The sequence below is a fragment of the Podarcis bocagei genome, assembly GCF_964188305.1.
Source record: "Podarcis bocagei genome assembly, chromosome: 6".
Lineage (NCBI taxonomy): Eukaryota > Metazoa > Chordata > Lepidosauria > Squamata > Lacertidae > Podarcis > Podarcis bocagei.
The window spans coordinates 12,394,297-12,416,366 of record NC_138130.1 but is presented as its reverse complement, the minus strand read 5'-3'; the positions used below and the strand labels follow the sequence as shown (position 1 = coordinate 12,416,366).

Here is a 22,070-nt window from a genome sequence, read left to right as displayed (position 1 = left end):
CAAAGGCAAAACTGAAAAGCTTGCAAAGGGAAACCACTGCAGTATAAAAAAAGCCACTTACTCGTCCTTCCACTATGCGCTAGTGCCATTCTGTGGTTTGTGAAGCAGCAGCGCCACCAGTTTAGTGTATAGCAGAGGGCGAGCTTTATATCCAGCAGTAAGTCATCAGAGTTTGACTTCGGTAGACCTGAAATGATAACATTATTTTTAAATGCACGCTGTACGGAAAACAGGGTTCACCTGATTCACCCACGATGCATTCTTTTGTAGGACACACCACCAGTCCATGCATGCACATAACAAAAGGTGAACTCACACACATACACACACGACAGAAAGTCTCTTAAGGAGGAGCGTCTCCACCCCCATCGTTCAGCCCGGACACTGAGATCCAGCACCGAGGGCCTTCTGGTGGTTCCCTCATTGCGAGAAGTGAGGCTACAGGGAACCAGACAGAGGGCCTTCTCGGTAGTGGTGCCCGCCCTGTGGAACGCCCTCCCATCAGATGTCAAAGAGATAAATAATTACCTGACATTCAGAAGACATCTTAAGGCAGCCCTGTTCAGGGAAGTTTTTAATATGTAACGCTGTACCGTTTTTAACACTGATTGGGAGCCGCCCAGAGTGGCTGGGGAAACTCAGCCAGATGGGCAGGGTATAAATAAATTATTATTATTATTATTATTATTATTATTATTATTATTATTATTAAGACAGGGGTCACAAACCTTTTTGAGCCAGTGGGCACATTTGGAAATTTGAGAGAGTGCCATGGGCGCCGGTCACAAAATGGCTGCCTTGGGGGCGGGCACTCTAAATTTGAGCATTTTCAAAAGCTCCCACATTAAACAACTGCCTTGCATTTATTTAAAATGAGCAGCAGGAAAGTGAACATTTAGGCATAAGTTGTATTATGCTACTCTTAACAGAAAGAAAATGTAAAGACACTTGGAAGTTACATACTTTTCAAACAAGTGCCTGCTAACTTCTGCATCCACGGCGCTCAAGGGATCATCCAAGAGGTAGATTTCTGCATCTTGATACACAGCCCTAAAAACATGTAAAGAAGTAACAGACGGGTTACTACCAAAAGAATTACAATTCCCATCATCCATTGGCTACGCTGGCTTGGGATGACAGGAGTCTAAAGAACATTTGGAAGGCCACAAATTCTGCACTCCAATATTAAAGAAAGGAACAGGAAGCGGACACTCGGTGACCCAAATGTATTTTTTTTAATCAATATTTTATTAAGTTTTAACAATAAAAAAGTTCAGAAAAATACAAAGACAGAGAAAATACAAAGTTACAAAATACAAAAATACACACTTTAAACACGAAAAAAGAGAAAAAGAGAAAAACACATATGGGGGGGGGAATTCCCTCTTTCTTAATTTCATCTTTAGTTAACTTATTTTCCTGACTTCCTCACGTCTCCCGTTCTTGCATCCCTTTTAATAATTAATTCAGCAAATTCGTGTCCTGTTAATTTATCTATTATTAATCCAATCTTACATTTTACCTTGTTGCTAGAGCCCCTGCAAATCATTTCAATGTCATCAGCATTCAAAAATTTTACAGTACTTCTGCAAATAAGTTTTACATTTTCTCCAATCTTCTTCCACCAACTCTTCTCCCTGGTCTCGGATTCTGCTCGGTGACCCGAATCTAAATCCTCTCCTTCAACCCACTTGGTTCACCTTGAACCAAAAACTGCTCTTTTTAATATATCTAAATACCTTCCATTATTTCATAAACACACAGTCCAGAGCAGACATGACACTGTCCCTCCCCAAACCATGGCTTCAGATTAAGATGCCAGCCTTAGGCACCCATTTGAAACCATGGCCGACAGTTGTGGATAATTGGACTTGTAATCTAACAACATCTGGAGGGCAACAAGGTCCCTCTCCCTGCCTTAAGCCACGTTTGAAAACATATTAAGAACATGTGAATTTCGGATACAGGAAAAATGCTAAGGTGGTTTCCTTTCAAGGCACTTTGGAACTCTCTTCCAGGAAAGGAATGTACAGCTTCATCCTTGTGTTCTTTTAAGAATACCGTATTTTTCGCCCTATAGGACGCACTTTTCCCCCTCCAAAAATGAAGGGGAAATCTGGATGCATCCTATGGGGCGGATGCAGGCTTTGGCTGAAGCTTGGAGAGCGAGAGGGGTCGGTGCGCACTGACCCCTCTCACTCTCCAGGCTTCGGGAACACATCCACAGCCTAGGCAGCCCTACGGGAGGTCCGGCAGGGATGTCTAGGCTGCGGATAGCAGCCTGCCGCTCGGCGGGCGGGGCGCCCTGAAGCAGAGCGCCCCCCACGCCAGGCAGACATCCGCAGCGTGGGGAGCCTTGCAGGAGTTCCCGGCAAGGCTCCCCACGCTGTGGATAGCAGCCTGCCGCCCCGCAGGGGGGGCGCCCTGATGAAGAGCGCCCCTCGCGCGGGGCAGACATCAGCCAGCCCCACAAGCTCGGGGGACAGCAGGGAGGCGCAGCGCCGCCATCCCACTGTTCCTCGACCTGGTTCTGTTTCCCCGACCTGCTTTTGGGGGGGAAATAAAGGGAAGTTTTTTTTCCTTTATTTCCCCCCCCAAAAAAACTAGGTGCGTCCTATAGGACGAAAAATACAGTAGTTAAAATCTCCCCCTCTAAGAAGGTTTTTAAATCCATGGCCTGTCATACTCTGCTCTGCTGCTTTGTCCTAGGGCCGTTGTGAAACTGATGTTTTATATTGCTCCAAATAGCTGCCTGGTACTGTTTGAAATTTGTGTACATCACCTTAAAGTATATATGAATTAGCAGTGTATCGGTTTTTAATTATAACATATAAATGTTAAGGTAGTTGCCATCACCATCCCTCACTTCTAAGCAGAAAAGGGCTATCTCAGTAAATGAAAGTCCCACTTTACCTGGCAAGATTAACTCTGGCTTTTTGTCCCCCACTCAGTGTAGCTCCTCGATCTCCTATCATTGTTAGGTCTCCATCTTCCAGCAGCTCCATATCCTGTTAAAAACAGAAGAGGCGTTACTGCTTGAACTGCAGTAATTTTTACAAACTGTATAGTCACTTGAAAACCCAAGAGCAACGGAACCATTGATGGTCAAGTTATTGCTCAAAGCAGCAGAATCTAGCTAATGAACTGAGAACTGGGCAGAAGGAATTTGAGGGAATTAGCAAAGGAAGTCATCAAGAAATTTAGAGCAACACAAATTCATCAGAAGGAATCCATTAGGCCACACTACTTTCTCCCACCTCAGTCTTCTCAGCTGTAATATGGGAGCAGTAATAACTAAACTACCTCAGAGGGTTGTCATAAAGATTACTGAGCTAACACAATACACTTTGAACACTCGCCATGCTATGTGGATTCATTATTTGTTCCATTATTAAATTTAAATCACATTGTTACCAAAAAAACAGATGGCATGGAACTATGTGCTACCTTTTTAAAATAAAGCTGTCTAATAAAACTTCCTAGTCTACTTGACGCTTCAACACGTATTAAAACAAAATTATTGTTGCATAGCAGTCCACATAATGGGTAGATTAAGGATCCTATTACTCAAATTAAAACAGCTCAACTGCAGGGTTAAATAATAAATCCAATGCCTTGCATCAAAATTTTAAAAAATTGCTATGCTCATTCATGAAAGAGCTTTGGATAAAAGCCAATGTACATCACACTAAAGGCAACAGTTTACTAAGCTTCAAATGTTGTGAGAGATTTTTCTCCCCTTTCAAGAAATGTGTTTTATATCCTTTATAAACACCACAGAACCTGAATCTGAATTTTAGAAGGTGATGAATGTTTTAATACTGCCACGCAAGATTAGAAAAAGGTATCAACTGTGTTTAAAGAAAAACAAGCGTGATTTGCAAAAGCTTTTAAACTGTCTGCTTTCCCTGCTATCTTTCCACTGATAGTAGCATCATAACACACCATATATTGGATCCACTGCATAATACTTCTCAAGCTGCCAGGCAAAATACATGTCTCTTAGCTAATCTGGTTCAGTGTCCCCTTCTACATCACACCTGCCAAATCAAAGAAAAGGGTCTTCTCAGAGCTGAAATGCTCTGAAGCATTCTCTCGTTTTAGATGCCACCCTAAGGAGCCAACAGCACTATTTCGCGGCTGTAATAATAATAATAATAATAACCTTTGCCGTTCCAAATTTCACTCCTATAATCAGGACAGTGTGAAAGATCTCCTCACTTACATTATTTTCTCTTAGGGTTTTCTTGTTTAAATAGCAAACAGAGATGACTTTAAAAGCTGTTCTAGCATATATACTGTAACCAAACTTAAAGTATGATCAGCCATCAATTAAGTTACAGATAGGTAGCCGTGTTGGTCTGCCGTAGTCCAAATAAAAAAGTTCCTTCCAGTAGCACCTTAAAGACCAACTAAGTTAGTTCTTGGTATGAGCTTTCGTGTGCATGCACACTTCTTCAGATACACTGAAACAGACGTTGCCAGATCCTTCTATATAGTGAGAAGGTGGGTTTCTGAGATTATCTATGGCTCTCCTTTCAGCATGGTTTAGATTTTGTTGTAAGCGATGGTGTTTTCTGGTCACATCTGTTTGGATTCTGTGGCGGAAGCAGTCAATGTACAAGTCCAGTGTGGTATTGCGTCCATCAGGAGGGGTCCATGTGGAGTCCTTCTCACCCCTTGCCTTTTCCTGTAAGACCTATTGCAGTCGTTAAGAGTCGTCAACAGGCTCATCTCAGCTATCTGCCAATCACCCATTCCCACCACCCTTCTGAGTAATACCCCTCCCCACCTTCTCACTATATAGAAGGATCTGGCAACTTCTGTTTCAGTGTATCTGAAGAAGTGTGCATGCACACGAAAGCTCATACCAAGAACTAACTTAGTTGGTCTTTAAGGTGCTACTGGAAGGAACCTTTTTATTTTGTCCATCAATTAAGGTAAAGGTAAAAAAAGGACCCCTGGGTGGTTAAGTCCAGTCAAAGGCGACTATGGGATTGTGGTGCTCATCTCATTTACAGGCCGAGGAAGCTGGCGTTTAGCCACAGAAAGCTTTCTGGGTCATGTGGCCAGCATGACTAAACCACTTCTAGCGCAACGGGACACCGTGATGGAAACCAGAGCACACGGAAACACCGTTTACCTTCCCGCTGTATCTACTTGCACTGGCATGCTTTTGCACTGCTAGGTTGGAAGAAGCTGGGACAGAGCAACAGAAGATCACTCCGTCATGGGGATTTGAACCGCCAACCTTCTGATCAGCAAGCCCAAGAGGCTCAGTGGTTTAGACCACACCACCACCCTTGTCCCTTAAAGTATGATCAGCCATCCATTAATGAGAACTTACTGAAAAAACAGAGGTATTTATGTGCCAATACGTGTGGTCCACCAAAATAACTTTTTCCTGCCGTAGTAGGTTCAGTAATGTCAAGCAAATTGCTACTAATAATTTTACTTGTAAATGTTCCCTTGGGAGGAAAGGCAGGATATTTATTATTACTGCTATTGATATTAAAGTGATGCAGTTTCTTAATGTAATAATCCAGAGCTTTGCATTTGTCTTAGACATGTAACCAATTTGAAGATCTCGAGGCTGGTAACACTGATGAGTGTATATAACAATGCCTCCAAAAGTTTTTAAAAACCTAACAAGTGATAAAACCACATACTAAACTAGTATTATAATATCTGGAATGCTAATTCACTAGCAAGCAGTTTCAATCGGTAGGTATTTTTTTGGCTATGTTAACTAACCTTTATGCTGTTTTTAAAAACATTAGCTATTTCAAGAGGTCTATGAGCTGCAAAAAGTTCACATCTGCACCATTGCATTTCTCCTCTCTTCCCCCCAAATATGTTCTGGGACTTCCCTTAACCCTCTGAAGCAGATTTAGATCAGGGCAAGCACAGGAAGGGGAAATCCCACTGCAGGAGCAGATGTCCTTCCACAAACAAAACTTTGCGGGATACAACCCTCGCTGCTAATTATTCACTAAATGCATTCTGAATGGTCACTTGCACACAGTGAAGTTTTTCAAAAAAATATTCCATGGGGAGGACTGTCAGTTTAAATTTCTTAGTGCAGAAAGTATTGATCTGATGTGTAGAGAACTTTCCTATTCTGATTAGTTCAGGAGGGTTCTGGAAGCTTCTTTGTGTGAAAGAAACAATCAGAAGGTTCATGATGTTTGGGTTATTCCTTCAGAGATGCTGAGCACAGCTAGTTTAAACTGATTCTCTTGTCTCTTTTCTGTTAAGGTCATGCTGACAATAAAAGTAAGGCCAGAAGGAGCCTGGGTTTCACTTTCACTTTCTTTCTCTCTTCCTCCTGGTGTGGTGTTCTGTACATAGTACAGTGGTGCCCCGCAAGACGAATGCCTCGCAAGACGGAAAACTCGCTAGACGAAAGAGTTTTCCGTTTTGGAGGTGCTTCGCAAAACGAATTTCCTATGGGCTTGCTTCGCAAGACGACAATGTCTTGCGAGTTCCTGCTGGGTTTTTTTCCTCCCCCCCCCCTTTTTCTAAGCCGCTAAGCCGCTTATCAGCTGATCCGATCAGCAGCTAAGCCGCTAAAAGGGCTAATAGCGCTAATCCGCTAATCCGTCAATGGGCTTGCTTCGCAAGACGAAAAAAACGCTAGATGAAGAGAATCACAGAACGGATTCTTTTCGTCTTGCAAGGCACCACTGTATACAGTGGTACCTCGGGTTACATAGGCTTCAGGTTACAGACTCTGCTAACCCAGAAATAGTGCTTCAGGTTAAGCACTTTGCTTCAGGATGAGAACAGAAATCGTGCTCCAGCGGCGCGCAGATGCAGGAGGCCCCCATTAGCTAAAGTGCTGCTTCAGGTTAAGAACAGTTTCAGGTTAATTACAGACCTCCAGAACGAATTAAGTACTTAACCTGAGGTACCACTGTACATAGTGTTAAGGTTTAGACTTAAGTTATTGTAAGTAAAAATTAAGTCTGCTGCAACTGGATTTCTCATTTGCCTTCAGAAGCAGTAAAGCTCTGCTGGATGAAATATTTAATTGCCTCCGGTCTATTTTTTGGGAATCCTGCAATGTGTTTTACTCTGCTAACTATACGTCTGAGTTCTGCTCCGGATCAATATTGAGTAAAATTTCAATGACAAGGACTTACTTTCTGGAGAGCACAAACTCGGAGAACCTTTTCATATTTTTCTTTGTGGTATTCTTTTCCGAAGAGGATGTTACTTCTTACGGTGCCAGAAAACACCCACGGCTGCTGAGAAACATACGCTATTCTCCCTCGAACATCTGTGAAACCTTTGGCTGCAGACAGTTCCCCAAGGACAGCGCTCAAGAGGGAAGACTGAAAGCGTTGGGGAGAAAAAATAATTAAAGTTAAGGTTTTCGTTGGGTGCAGGAAAAAATGTGTACATGCAAATCCACTCACCTCCTGCAACCCTTATTACATGGGCCAACATAATGCTTTTAGCTATTGTCAAGCAACTGGGAGAGGAGCTCAATTGCTCCCTTACCTAATCTTCCTGCACCTATTTTTACCAGGGTGAAGACTTAATAAACAGCACCAGACATAACTATAGCTAACACCAGCGCTATTTTTCTACAAAAAGGCTACTGGAATTCACTATGAATGCCTCTTATAATGGCAATGGCGCCCACCTGAGAGGTGTCGGAACTGGGTTCCGGTAAGTTCCAGATGAAAAAAGCCCTGGCTAACCCTAACCATGGGGGACACGGGTGGCGCTGTGGGTTAAACCACTGAGCCTAGGGCTTGCCGATCAGAAGGTCGGCGGTTCAAATCCCCACGACGGGGTGAGCTCCCGTTGCTCGGTCCCTGCTGCTGCCAACCTAGCAGTTCGAAAGCAGGTCAAAGTGCAAGTAGATAAATAGGTACCACTGCAGCAGAAAGGTAAACGGCATTTCCGTGCGCTGCTCTGGTTCGCCAGAAGCAGCTTAGTCATGCTGGCCACATGACCCGGAAGCTGTACACCGGCTCCCTCAGCCAATAAAGCGAGATGAGCGCCACAACCCCAGAGTCGGTCACAACTGGACCTAATGGTCAGAGGTCCCTTTACCTTACCTTGCAAAGTATAAGAGACACAGTTAGAGCTGGATACACAAAGCAACCCTAAATCTTGGCACAGTTTTGCTCTAGCAAAGCTTTTTTGGGGATTCTATGACTGCAAAACAATCTGCTTTAGTTGCAGAGGTGCAGATCTCTCGTTACACTGCAGCAGCAGCACAGATGGGCCGTCACACAATGCAAGAGTTTGGAATACCTGAGTAATGTATTTCATTCATTTATTCGGGTCCACATCCTTCAGTTCACTGGTGTGATCCTCAGCCACACACTTATTAAGCCGAAATAGCCTTGTGCTCTATGCTTCCTTTCTCCCCCTCTGGGCATAGTGCGAGTGAAGACTTCCTAGGTTAAGTAACCATAGTCTCTTGTTAAGTCTAAACTGGGAAACTGTGGTTACTAGGATCAGAACAAACCATAATAACCCCCAAAAAACATCTTCCGAACCATTGCTTCAGATCCTACTAACCACAGTTACCAGGAAGGAGGGGGCCAGGCACATGGGCAAAACGCTCATGTCTATCTTGACTTAGTTCTTCTTCTTTGAAGATTACTCATAGCCAAGTAAGATTGTCTTCCATAAACACGGTTTTAACAGTGAGCCCGTAAGTGACTGTGGAGGCCAATTCTGGATCCACACATCCTTCCACAGTGGGGACATAGGTTTCTAGGCAGGAGTTGATCACGGTGAGGGTATGCCAAGCGTGCCTTCCTCTTACCACGTTTCTTCCTTTCTTCCTGAATTCAAGCCTCTTCAAAGCCCATGACTCCTTTGGTCACGGCTGTTCTCCAAGTGGAGTACTCGCAGACCAGTGTTCCCCAGTTTTCGGTGTTTATACTATTTATTTATTTTTTAGATTTGCCTTGAGAGAGTCTTTCAACCTCTTCTGTTGATCACCAGCATTACACTTTCCATTTTTAAGTTTGGAATAGAGTAGTTGCTTTGGAAGACAATAATCAGGCATCTGCACAACATGACCAGTCCAATGAAGTTGACATTGAAGAAGCATTGCTTCGATACTAGTGATCTCTGCGTCTTCCAGTACACTGGCATTAGTTTGCGTGTCTTCCCAGGTGATGACTATCTCCACTTAGTTAACCTAGACGTGAATGCCCAAATCTGGGCACACAGTCTTTGTTTAGAAGCAAACTGGGAAGGATTTTTAGCACTTATGACAGATATATGCATGTTTTATTTTTTATTAAATTTCCAAATCGCCCTTCATTCAAAGATCACGTGGTTCACAATATGAAAACACAAAAGTACATACCATAATAACAGACAAAAATAATACCTGCGTCCATGTATTGAAGCCTTAGGACTTCATAGCTCTTGCAATTTGCAACATCTTTAAAACCTATTTTGACCACCTTCCACCTGCCTCAAAATTAGAAGACTAGATGGTTTGTGGAAAACTTAACTGTAATTCTTAGAAGTGTAAAAATCTGAGTTATGACTTACTTTTCCTGCTCCTACGGGGCCAATCACAATTAGTAATTCTCCCGGTCTGACAGTAATTGAAATGTTTTGAAGTGTCGGCAATTCCAGAGCCTATACATTAACAAAAGAACAATTAATAAAAAATTCTGACAGGTATTAGAATCAGAAAAGTCTGCAGTCCCAATAAAATATACAGTGGTACCTCAGGTTAAGTACTTAATTCGTTCCGGAGGTCCATATTTAACCTGAAAGTGTTCTTAACCTGAAGCACCACTTTAGCTAATGGGACCTCCTGCTCCCGTCGCGCTGCCGGAGCACGATTTCTGTTCTCATCCTGAAGCAAAGTTCTTAACCTGAAGCACTATTTCTGGTTTAGCGGAGTCTGTAACCTGAAGCGTATGTAACCTGAGGTACCACTGTATCTGGAAACAGGGTTCAATGAAAGTAATAGTATTTGTTTCAAAGTTAATAGGTTAAGAATCAGGGTGGAAACTTCAAGCGATTTATAATTACATCTATATTCTCTCAGCATTGCTTCAGAGTGAAACCTGTCCACATGTTTTCTAGACCATTGCTCAGTGCCATCTTTCCTTCTATTTGTTTCTTGAAATACAAAAATACTATCCAATTCGATAAGATTTCAAGATTCAATTATATATATATATATATATATATATATATATATATATACACACACACACACACACACACATACATACATATATATATATATGCATGCATGCGTGTGTGTGTGTGTATATATATAAACGTCGTATTAATGTAACATCTTTATATGTAACTGTGTCTTTTTGTAATATTTTGTTTACGCTGTTGTCGCTTCAGTTTCCTGTACACCGCTTAGAGATATTTTTAATATATTAAGCGGAATAGAAATAAAATAAGCAATCAATAATCAATAAAAAAATGGAAACCAAGTCTCCACTAAAACCCAAGCTTCAGCTCACATACCTGTGTTCTAAAAACTTTAATACTGATACATTTTGAACTTTGGGAGGTTTGAATTTTGGAGGAAGATCCCTTTTGAAATATTATTTATAAAGCCCCACAAGGTGGCAGCATCAGCCCATTATTAACACACACTCATTCACAACACGCAAACCATCCCGCCACATCCTTTGTGACCATGATATCGCCTTCGTTGTACTGCACTTTCACTCAACAGAAAATCTGATTCAAACATAACACTGTGTTTCAGAACGTAGCTATTGAATAGAAAGAATACAGAGAACGCAATTTGAGATAGCAAGATAACATATGCTTGGTGAAATGGGGCCTACTGAATGATTACAGAATGTTAAGGAGAACTTCAAGAGTTCCTAAAATTGAGTAAGTGCACAAGTAAATCTCTGTATACCAAATGAGGTGCTTTTGCTGTATTATTTTCAGTACCTGCTTAAAACATTTTTGTTAAGGAAAGCCTTTCCAGGCAAGAAGACATCCAAGTGTTTTAATATTTTTTATTTACTGCTGAATTTAATTGATTTTCAACGTTTTAACTACTTGCCTTTAAACTGTTCTTATAGATAACTTTAATATTTCTTTTAAACGGATTAGAGATCTTGTTACAATCGAACAGTGGATGTGCTGGACCAATGTTTAGGCTCGAGACTGGACTGGAAGTGAAAACAGGCTGGAGCCTAAGTCTGTTCAACTCGATCATGCAATCTGGAAACCATTTAAGCCGGCAATAAAGGCAGTGAAATTTTTTAAAAAACCACTATTTTAAAGGCTTGTTTTCCCTCTGCCAGGCTTAGGGTGTCTCAGCCGGCAGTGGCCTTGCTGCTGAACAGGGTTTGGATTTGGTGTAACTTTACGCTGTCTTAATTTACACCAGCTTCTGATGTAGAAGATTGCTTCCCTGCCTCTGCCCCCCACCCAAAAACCTACAACAACTCGCCAAATTGGCTCCCCGTTACCACTTACAGCTTAAATCAATGATAAAAAGAGAATTCAACAACATTCAGCTGTAGAAGAAGTGTACTTCTGGGATTAAATCTAACTCCTTCCTATTTTGCTGTTTCAAAGTGAGGGGGGAAATGATATTACCTTGTCCCAGTAACAGGTCAAATCCTGCACATGAAGGAGTGTATTTTCACTGCCAGTTTTGAGTTGCGGGCTGACCTCAGAAATCTCATCAAGGATCAAAAAGTTCTACACCAACGGGGGGGGGGGGAGAAAGCACAAAGACTTCTTTGAGCACAAAGCAGAACCGCATAGGGAAAATAACCCAGAATTTCCTTGTGAATCACAAGGTTACATAGCCACATTCAGAAACTATAAATGGCGCTAACTGGTAAACAACTTCAGGTCAGGAAAACTGATAACCCACCACCTCCTTGTGAACATATAGGAAGAGCAGCCTCCAAACACACCTGAAAAGTTAAATCACTGTCTAAGAAATTAAAGTTTAAAGTTAGAATATTTAATTCTAAATGCACCCTGGAAAACTACACTTTCATTCTACAAATCATGCAAAGTAGGGGCATCCACCCACAAAAAAAATAATACAGTGGTGCCCCGCAAGACGAACGCTTCGCAAGACGTAAAACCCGCTAGACGAAAGGCTTTTCCGTTTTGGAGGTGCTTCACAAATCAAATTTCCTATGGGCTTGCTTCGCAAGACGAAAATGTCTTGCGAGTTCCTGCGGGTTTTTTTTCCTTTTCCCCCCCTTTTTCCCAAGCCGCTAAGCCGCTTATCAACTGATCCTAAGCCGCTAAGCCGCTTAACAGCTGATCCGCTAAGCCGCTTATCAGCTGATCCGCTAAGCCGCTTAACAGCTGATCCTCTAAGCCGCTTAACTGCTGCTCCGCTAAGCCGCTAAACCACTTATCAGCTGATCCGCTAAGCCCGCTAAGCCGCTAATAGCGCTAATCCGCTAATGGGCTTGCTTTGCAAGACGAAAAAACCGCAAGACGAAGAGACTCGCGGAACGGATTCTTTTCGTCTTGCGAGGCACCACTGTAATGAGAACTAGATCAATAGCTGACCCAAGGCTGCTTCAAAGGCAAATTTTAAAATGAAGCAGAACATAGCAGAGACTCAGGGGTCTGACAGCCAGGTAAGCATTGCTTCTCCCAGTGGTGCCCACCAACTGTATGGATGGGAAACTTATGATCCACAAACCATCTAACTTCACCCATGAGGTCAAACCACAAGTCAGATGACTTTACTTGTGAAGTCAGCTGATGTGGAGGACACAGTTCAATTCTACATTGCTTGTGGATGCCTGCTCCTAGCAAGGAACAGGTACCCCCAGCCAGAAAACAGAATTTAACCCTTGCTCAATGGCTGATTTTGTTGTTGTTTGGTCGTGTCCGACTCTTCGTGACCCCATGGATCAGAGCAAGCCAGGCACTCCTGTCTTCCACTGCCTCCCACAGTTTGGTCAAATTTAAATCGCTGATTTAACAGAGGTTAAATCTTCCTTGGTTTGGCTGCCACATACTGACACTCACAGCCAAAGCAAGCTCCTTTTTCCTCCAAGTTTGGAAAATGCAGACTTCTTTTTCTTCTCTCCCTGCCACCATGGGGAGGGGAGAAAGAAGTGCTACGTGAGCCCTGCGCCTAGCACTTCTCAAAGCATCCCTTGTGCTGTAGTTCCCAAGCGTCTGACAGCCAGCCGGCTGGCTGGTACTTGACCAGCAAGCAACACAACGCAATCGCTTGTTGCCACAGCGATGTTGTGAGATTGGCAGATGCGTGGCCCTATTGAATTTGGTGGACTGGTAGACTGATCCTGACAAGTAAATTGGCAAGAAATGCTGACAAAATGTTTGTGTGCTTCCTCTCTCTAAGAGGCCACAAAGGAGTAACATCTTCTTCTCTGGCGACCACTTGTAGCCAAGTAAGATTGTCTTCCATAAACACGGTTTTAACAGTGAGCCCCTAAGTGACTGTGGAGGCCAGTTCTGGATCCACACGTCCTTCCACAGTGGGGACACAGGTTTCTGGGCAGAAATTGGTCGTGGTGAGGGTTAGCCAAGTGTGCCTTTCTCTTAGCATGTTTCTCCCTTTTGTCTTGAGTTTGAGCATCTTCAAACCCATGACACCTTTGGTAAAGGCTGTTCTCCAATTGGAGCGATCCCAGGCCAGTGTTTCCCAGTTGTCAGTGTTTATACTACATTTTTTTAGATTTGCCTTGAGAGAGTCTTTGAACCTCTTTTGTTGACCACCAACAATACGCTTTCCATTTTAAAGTTCGGAATACAGTAGTTGCTCTCACAAAGGGCTAACATAGATACAGGAAGGAGACGTGCAAAAAAAAGTGGACTGGCAGTTTTGTGGATTTGTAATGCTGCAATTAAACATATCCAGAGAACACCCACTTTTGTTTCTTACACAATACCTTGATTCGTCGAATGCTGACCATTGCTTCTGACGCTCTCTCAACAGCCGCTGGGAAGAAGAGAGTAACTGTCAGTCTCACGGCACCATAGAGAGACACCGCAACGAACACCCGACTTGCGGAGATCTGATTGCCCAGCAACACGTAAGTCATGAAGGTCATAAACACGGTGATTTTGCTGGCAACGAAGAAAGATGCCAGGTTCATTCCCCGAAGGTAGGAACTCTTGAGAACCTTGGAGATCTCCTTCCTGAAAATAATAATAATAGTAATAATAACACAGAGTTGATGAATAATTATTTATTTTCATGCCACATAACAATACATTCATTGCACAAAGAGATCTTCTGAAACATACGTATTTTAAACACACACCACGATAAATCAATCTAGAGAGAAGTGCATTCGAAGTCCTTTTGCTCTTCTAGTCGCATTTAGTAATAAACAAGAGAGGAGAAAGATCATAGCAGGAGCAAGATTTCATTTCCTGTGGTTGGATATATATATATCTCTATTTTAAAAACAAAAACAAAAAAAGCTTAAAAAAAGAGGGAATGGAGCCTCAGGATCCCTACAATTCTATGATTCTATGAAAATACCTGACAGCTTATACAATATATAGGATTGCTCTTTTGGGGCACATTTTTGAGGTCTCAGGGTATGACAAATTGAAAATATGCTGTGTCCCGCTTTGTAATTGTCTCAGGTTTTCAAGACGGCGATATGCTTAAGTTACCGTATACGTCAACCATAATTATTATTACATCACCACTACTTGCAGAAATATATGTTACCATTGCATAAGCAAGAAAGAAACAGGCTATTCAGGCACATCGAGATAATTGTTTTACGTCCTCCCAAAAAAATTCTTGGAATCTTTTCTTGAGACATGGAAGAAGACATATCATTAAACTGCTATATAGCTGTTTTTTTAAAAAAAAAAAAACCAAAAAAACTAAGCAAACCAGAAGGTGGCAAGGTTGCCTGTCCATAACTTTGGATAAGCGTTCAACATTACCTTCTCATGTTGTTCACAAGATCAGCGAATGACTTTTCCCAAGCATACATCTTAATTATCCGGATTCCACTGATGACTTCATTCATGGTCCTGATCCTGATATCTGTGAAGGCTGCTGTTCTGCTCCTGCAATTTCAAGAGGAAACTATTAAAGTTGCAGTCAAACCATTTGTAGCTTTTTGTTTTTGTCTTTTTAAAAAAACATCCTCTAGGATATATATATATGGGCCCCAAAATGGTTAATGGTTATTCTGCAGACATCCATAGGTTATTTCCAAGCAGAAAGAATGTACGAATGCTAATGAATAACTGTTTAGTGAACTGTTTACCTAAGATTAGAGAATCATTTAAGCTTTTGACGCTGTTCCAATACACCTATGGGTGACCTTGAGCCAGTCACTCAGACCAACCTATATCACAAGGTCGTTGTGGGAATTAAATTAGGATGGAAAAGAACCTGGGCTTTTTTTAGCCAGAACTTGCAGGAACTCTGTTCTGGCACATCTCAAGTGTGTGCCACTGCCATGATAAGCAAAGGCATTCATAGTAAGTTCTGGTACCTCTTTTCTGGAAAAATAGCACAGGAGAGAACCACAAAAGCCATTTTGAGCTCCATGGAGGGAAAGGTGGGATATAAATGATATACATTGAATGAATGAATGAATGAATGAATGAGGGAAAGTTTTTTCAGCTATCCAGGGCTTTTTTTCCAGTCAGATGTCAGTTCTGGCACCTCTCAGGTGGGTGCCATTGCCATCCTTTCTGAAGCAGCTTAAAGGTTGACAGCAAAGTGCACAAATAATACCATGCCCTTGGAATTTTTAAAAAAATCTGAATTGTGTGATACAGTCCTCCAACCCAAAGACGTTTACAAAAATGCATATATTAGGAGGCAGCGTGCATAAAGAGGAACATATTAGTGAAATAACATTAAAAACCCATTTGATTAGAGGAAATTGCTCGCAGAGAAATGTATACATTATTCAAAGCTGAATATAAAAAGCTGCGTATCAGGAGAAATTCATACTGCAAAGCTGATGAATTTTCATGAGGGTTTTTGAATTGAATTGTTTTTGTTTTGATTGTGTATTTTCAGTGATTTTATATTGTGATTTTATCCTGTGAACCACCCTGAGAAGTGCGGGTATAGGGTGGTATACTAAAAAAATAAAAATAAAAAACATTAAGTCTTCAAGAACCTCCCCACAGTGGAGTTGGTGGCAGATGGCTTTGAGAAGAGGCAGGACAAGGCAGCTAAAACCGGGTCAGGTACCTGGTGTTATCGCTGTCTGCCATCCTCGTTCTTCCGGAAAATTCCCCATGGGGAAGCTGGTGGCATGCAGTGGGTTATGGATCCACACTGAGGGTATCTTGCCCGAGACGCAAAGACAAGAAGGTGGACAAGAAGGTCTACCAGGAGCTACCATTCTTTCTTCTCAAATATTTTCCTGGTCCTTGCCTCCATAGTCTTCTCCCCTTCTGACATTTCCTCTCAAAGTACAGAACTTCACTTTCCCCTCTTGGCATGAATATGCTGGTTGCATTTGTAGAAGGAAGTAAAAGATACCCTCAGGGACACCACGCGGGCAGGGCCCAAATTTATTTCCTCAAGACCATTATGAGTCAGCCCTGCTCCTTTCTGCAATCTAGAATAACCTTTATATACCTAAAAGCTTAATATTACACAACTCTAGAATTCCCTCTGCAACAAGGAAACCTCACAGGGTTTTAAGAAGCCCGGCAAAAAACAACAAAACTTTTTTTTTTTGGTAGACTGACATTTGGCTGAAAAAACGCTGGACCCAAGAAAAATCCCTCACTCAGTCATAATGTTCACTGAAGTTGCCATGGCGAAGTTCCATGCCTACCTCATGGAATTGTTGGAAGGATAAAATTGAGAATCTAAATAGATACTGCCCAATCCTTAAAACGCAATTGTATGTAATTTGGGCTATAAATGTTGCTGTTGGGTGAGTGGAAAGTCACTAGTTTTGTTGAATTGAAGGAACGTCTCCAGCCATTGTTCAGCCTGGGCACTGAGGTCCAACGCTAAGGACCTTTTGGCGGTTCACTTACAGCGAGAAGTGAGGTGACAGGGAACCAGGCAGAGGGCCTTCTTGGTAGTGGCACCTGCCCTGTGGAACACCCTCCCATCAGATATCAAGGAAATAAACAACTACGGTGATACCTCGGGTTAAGAACTTAATTCGTTCCGGAGGTCCGTACTTAACTTGAAACTGTTCTTAACCTGAAGCACCACTTTAGCTAATGGGGCCTCCCGCTGCTGCCACACCGCTGGCGCACAATTTCTGTTCTCATCCTGAAGCAAAGTTCTTAACCCGAGGTACTATTTCTGGGTTAGCAGAGTCTGTAACCTGAAGCGTCTGTAACCTGAAGCATCTGAAACCCGAGGTACTACTGTACCTGACTTTTAGAAGACATCTGAAGGCAGCCCTGTTTAGGGAAGTTTTTAATGTTTGATGTTTTATCACTTTAGTATTATTATTATTATTATTATTACTATTAATAATTACGGTAATAATAATACAGTGGTACCTCGCAAGACGAACGCCTCGCAAGACGGAAAACCCGCTAGACGAAAGGGTTTTCCGTTTTGGAGGCGCTTCGCAAGACGAATTTCCCTATGGGCTTGCTTCTCAAGACGACAGCCCATAGGGAAATATCCAGGACAGCGGGGAAGCGCAGCGCGTCTTCCCCACTGTCCTCGGACCTCCTCCGAAGCCGGGCGGTGGGGCGGGAACGCCTCCTCCCGCCGCCGCCGGGCTTCGGAACGATGCTCCGAAGCCGGGCGGCGGGGAGGGAACACCTGCCCCCGCCGCCGGGCTTCGGAACGATGCTCCGAAGCCGGGCAGCAGGGCGGGAACACCTGCCCCCGCCGCCCGGCTTCGGAACGATGCTCCGAAGCCAGGCGGCGGGGAGGGAACACCTTCTGAAGGCGGGCGGGGGGCGAAAGTCTTTGTTCCCCCCTGCCTGCCTTCCCGGGAGAGCAGAGAAACACAGCGCGTTTCTCCGCTGTCCCGGAGGGCTTTTGAAGGCAGGCGGGGGGGAGCAAAGACTTTCGCCCCCCGCCCGCCTTCAGAAGAGGACCTCTTCTGAAGGCGGGCGGGGGGCGAAAGTCTTTGCTCCCCCCTGCCTGCCTGTCCCGGAGGGCTTTTGAAGGCAGGCGGGGGGGGAGCAAAGACTTTCGCCCCCCGCCCGCCTTCAGAAGAGGTCCAGGACCTCTTCTGAAGGCTGGCGGGGGCCAAAAGTCTTTGTCCCCCCTGCCTGCCTTCCCAGGGGCTTTTAAATCGCCCCGGACAGCGGAGAAGTCCTCCGCTGTCCCGGGGCGATTTAAAAATGCCGCCCGCCAGCATTTTAAGATCGCCCGGACAGCGGAGAAGTCCTCCGCTGTCCCGGGGTTTTTTAAAATGCTGGGGGTGGGAAGAAAAGCCCTTGTCCCCCCCCCCCCCAGCCTTCAGAAGAGGTCCGGGGACAGACTGTCCCCGGACATGGTCTGAAGGCAGTTTCCCTAGGAACGCATTAATTGATTTTCAATGCATTCCTATGGGAAACAGTGCATCGCAAGACGAAAAACTCGCAAGACGAAGAGACTTGCGGAACGAATTAATTTCGTCTTGCGAGGCACCACTGTAATAATAATATTCTATTGGGAGCCGCCCAGAGTGGCTGGGGAAACCCAGCCAGGTGAGTGGGGTATATATAAATAATAATAATAATAATAATAATAATAATAATAATAATAATAATAATAATAATAATAGGCAATTTGTCTTTTCAAAACCTCAACTAATGCAGTAACTGAGAATTTACCACATTTTTTCTTTACTGCCTTTTAAAGAACATGAAATGGCAGAGCATGTCATTTTAGGCAGTGAAAGCTTAAGTTTGCAAATTTCTTCCATGAGCGGTCTTAAAAACGTGCTTTTGGGTGTGAGGGAATTCAAGCCCGCTATTATTTTTGTGATCGGACAGTATTAAGTTTGGTAAAGCTATGTTTGATTTTAAAAGCATATACGCTGCTCTTGGAAAAAAACAAAGAATGTTTAGTTTACCTTCTGAAAATGCTGGGTAATGCTAAATAAATAAATAAATAAATAAACAAACAAACTAATAATGTAGAATATAACTGCAAATACTTGGGCAATTACTGATTTCTGTGAAAATTTTACAAACAGTTTACTTACCGCGTAAAACTAAATTATATTAATTTAACCAAACTATCTTTTGAATTCCCAAGTCATGTTATAACCTTTTCGCACCCCTCATTTTCTGAATTTAAAAGTTAAAAATTGCAATCCTCCCTAATGCAATAGGTTCCTTACTCTTGATTGCCCGAGCAAATAGTCCAAAAACAAGATGTCATAAAGATTAAAACAAAAAAACAAAAACCTGTATCATACAAGCAAGGACTTCTGGTGCTTTCTGTTCTTTCCACTGAATGAACACACTCCTTTTTTTTTTCAATACTTTATGTAAAAATGTGCACGTAACAAAATACAAAACAAAACAAAAATGAAGTTGGCAGGTTTCTATCTAGGGATCTTTTAAACTTTCTGAAACCAAAATCACGAGACGCCAAACGCTTTTACCTCAGCGATGAGAACAGCCTCCCAATGCAGCTTTGCAGAGGAAGGAGAATAATTAAAACAGCCATTCCCGCAAGACAGGAGGGGCCAATTTCAAGCCAAAGAAGCGCCGTTACGGCTATCGCTTGAAGGGGTCCGGCCCATAAGAAGTGCAAAAAAATAGTCACCTGCAGAAACAGAAACACACAACTTTACTGAAAGCAGTCATTAGAACCGAGAGTGTGATAAGTCGCAGGTGTATTTCACATATTTTAGCAGCAATGGCAAATTCCCTTACACAATCATACCTGGGTTCAGAGATGCCTGTGACCAGTGATTTTTTTCTGGGGGGGCGCAGGGGTACGCATACCCCTAAACATTTTGTGAAACTTTGTACTTTTGTCCATTTACTGCATTCATTTTCCCCGATTTGAACTATAAAATGGTGATACAGTGGTGCCTCGCAAGACGAAAATAATCCGTTTCGCGAGTCTCTTCGTCTAGCGGTTTTTCGTCTTGCGAAGCAACCCTATTAGCGGATTAGCGGCTGTTAAAGGCTTAGCGGCTTAGTGGCTAAAAGGCTATTAGCGGCTTAGCGGCTTAGAAAAAAGGGGGGGAGCGAAAAAAATTGCAAGACTCGCAAGACATTTTCGTCTTGCAAAGCAAGCCCATAGGGAAATTCGTCTTGCGAAGCGCATCGAGAAACGGAAAACCCTTTCGTCTAGCGGGTTTTCCGTCTTGCGAGGCATTCGTCTTGCGGGGCACCACTGTATTCTTGAGTCAAAATGAGAGTTCCCCTAAACATTTTCTTTAGAAAAAAAGCACTGCCTGTGTGACTCATGGAGAAATTTCTAAACGAACGAGAAATAAACATGTGGATGGGGCTGAAAGAAAACAAAGCCACTTCTAGTTCGCATGCGGATATTTGCAGGTACCCCTGAACCAAAGATGACTACATGGAAGAAATTCTGGCGGCAGCAGTTTGTGTGTCTGTATGCAAACGAGCCTGCAGGCAAACAATTATTTCAATCATCTTCAACAACAGCTTTATTGTACTAGCCTTGACAATTTACAGATAAAATTTCCACTACAGAATGTTACAAAACAAAATCCACCGCAAAGAATCTTTCCATCTTTGAATTTTTTTATATAGAATTTTAAATCAGAAGAGAAAAACATTACTTTCCCCAAACAATTTAAAAGGAAGTCAGTGTGACAGGAACATATCTAGGTCTTTCAAATTCATTATAAATTTAAATTTATTATGTATTTTGTGCTTTTATATCTTGATTTTATTCTGTGAACCGCCTTGAGACCCCCCCAGGTGGTATATAAATTCAATAAAGAATAAAGAATAATAATAACTGAAAGGGAAAAAAGAGAGCTTCCTCCAGATTGATGTTTGCTCTGATTCAGCACCATGGGTAACGAATAGGACAAGGAGGAAACCTTTTGGACCCATGCTTTGTATTATTATTATTATTATTATTATTATTATTATTATTATTATTATTATTATTATCGTCGTCATCATCATCATCAGGAACAGAGAGCATATTTAAATATGGACCCATGCTTTCTAGGCATGGCGCAAACAGAAGTGTGGACAAGCCCTCCCTGTGAGCCATTCTTCAGAAGAGAGTTCACCATATAAAAGAACAAGGTGCTATAATAATAATAACTATTAATTATTATTATTATTATTATTATTATTATTATTATTATTATTATTATTATTATTATTTATACCCCGCCCATCTGGCTGGGCCTCCCCAGCCACTCTGGGTGGCTTCCATAGAAACCAAAAATACAGTAAAATATCACACATTAAAAACTTCCCTGAACAGGGCTGCCTTAAGATGTCTTCTGAATGTCAGGTAGTTGTTTATCGCTTTGACATCTGCTGGAAGGGCGTTCCACAGGGCGGGCTAAAAGCACCCCTAGAGTTGGGTGCTCAATACTGTCATGACACTTGGTGCTTCAGGTTAAATCGTGATGGGTGGTTTACTGTGAACATGCCAATGACTCCCGATTCACTAATCCCTCCAAGAGTATGGAAGAAATAAGCCTGATTGTGGCTTGATTCCGACGAAGCAAACCACTATCTGAATTCCACGCTATCAATACTGGGCCTTACCTGATCAAATTTATTCACATCATTTGATAGAAGATTTACAATCTGGCCCGTTGTAGTCTTTGTCATGGCTGCATTGCTCAGACGAAGTGCCTAGAGAGAAAGAGAGAGAGAGAAGTCTAATTTCTCTAGTTGCATTGTAGGGTATTTTGTTCACAATATTTTCCAGACTTGGTTCTGTTTGCAGGCTCCCCACAGATATCTGGTTGGTAACCCCGAGAATACTGAACTAGATGAGGCTCTGGCTTATCAAGCAAGCTCTTTTGTCCTTATAAACCGCCAAAATAGGCTCCTAAGTGGTTTGCGGGTTTAAAGACCAATTGCACAGGTATTATAAACATCCATAATTTAAATAAGCCACAAAACAATCCCATTAAAACTTGAGACACAGGTCGAAAGATTAAGAGAATGCCTGTGTAAACAGGTGTATCTTCAATACATACATGGGCGAT

At 42.5% G+C, this 22,070-nt stretch overlaps 1 protein-coding gene across 2 annotated transcripts in view; it reads right to left on the bottom strand.

Moving 5' to 3' along the window:
• The window catches only part of ABCC4 (ATP binding cassette subfamily C member 4 (PEL blood group)), a 160,152-nt gene that overhangs the window by 113,948 nt on the left and 24,134 nt on the right, over positions 1-22,070 (bottom strand). For both annotated transcript variants that reach the window (XM_081198255.1, XM_081198254.1), the window contains exons 5-13: positions 21,622-21,711; positions 19,509-19,672; positions 14,899-15,024; positions 13,881-14,130; positions 11,581-11,685; positions 9,535-9,624; positions 7,146-7,337; positions 2,914-3,008; positions 964-1,050 (exon numbers count right to left, since the gene is read on the bottom strand). In XM_081198255.1, the coding sequence (XP_081054381.1) occupies positions 964-1,050; positions 2,914-3,008; positions 7,146-7,337; positions 9,535-9,624; positions 11,581-11,685; positions 13,881-14,130; positions 14,899-15,024; positions 19,509-19,672; positions 21,622-21,711 (1,199 nt within the window). The remainder of the gene's footprint in view (positions 1-963; positions 1,051-2,913; positions 3,009-7,145; positions 7,338-9,534; positions 9,625-11,580; positions 11,686-13,880; positions 14,131-14,898; positions 15,025-19,508; positions 19,673-21,621; positions 21,712-22,070) is intronic.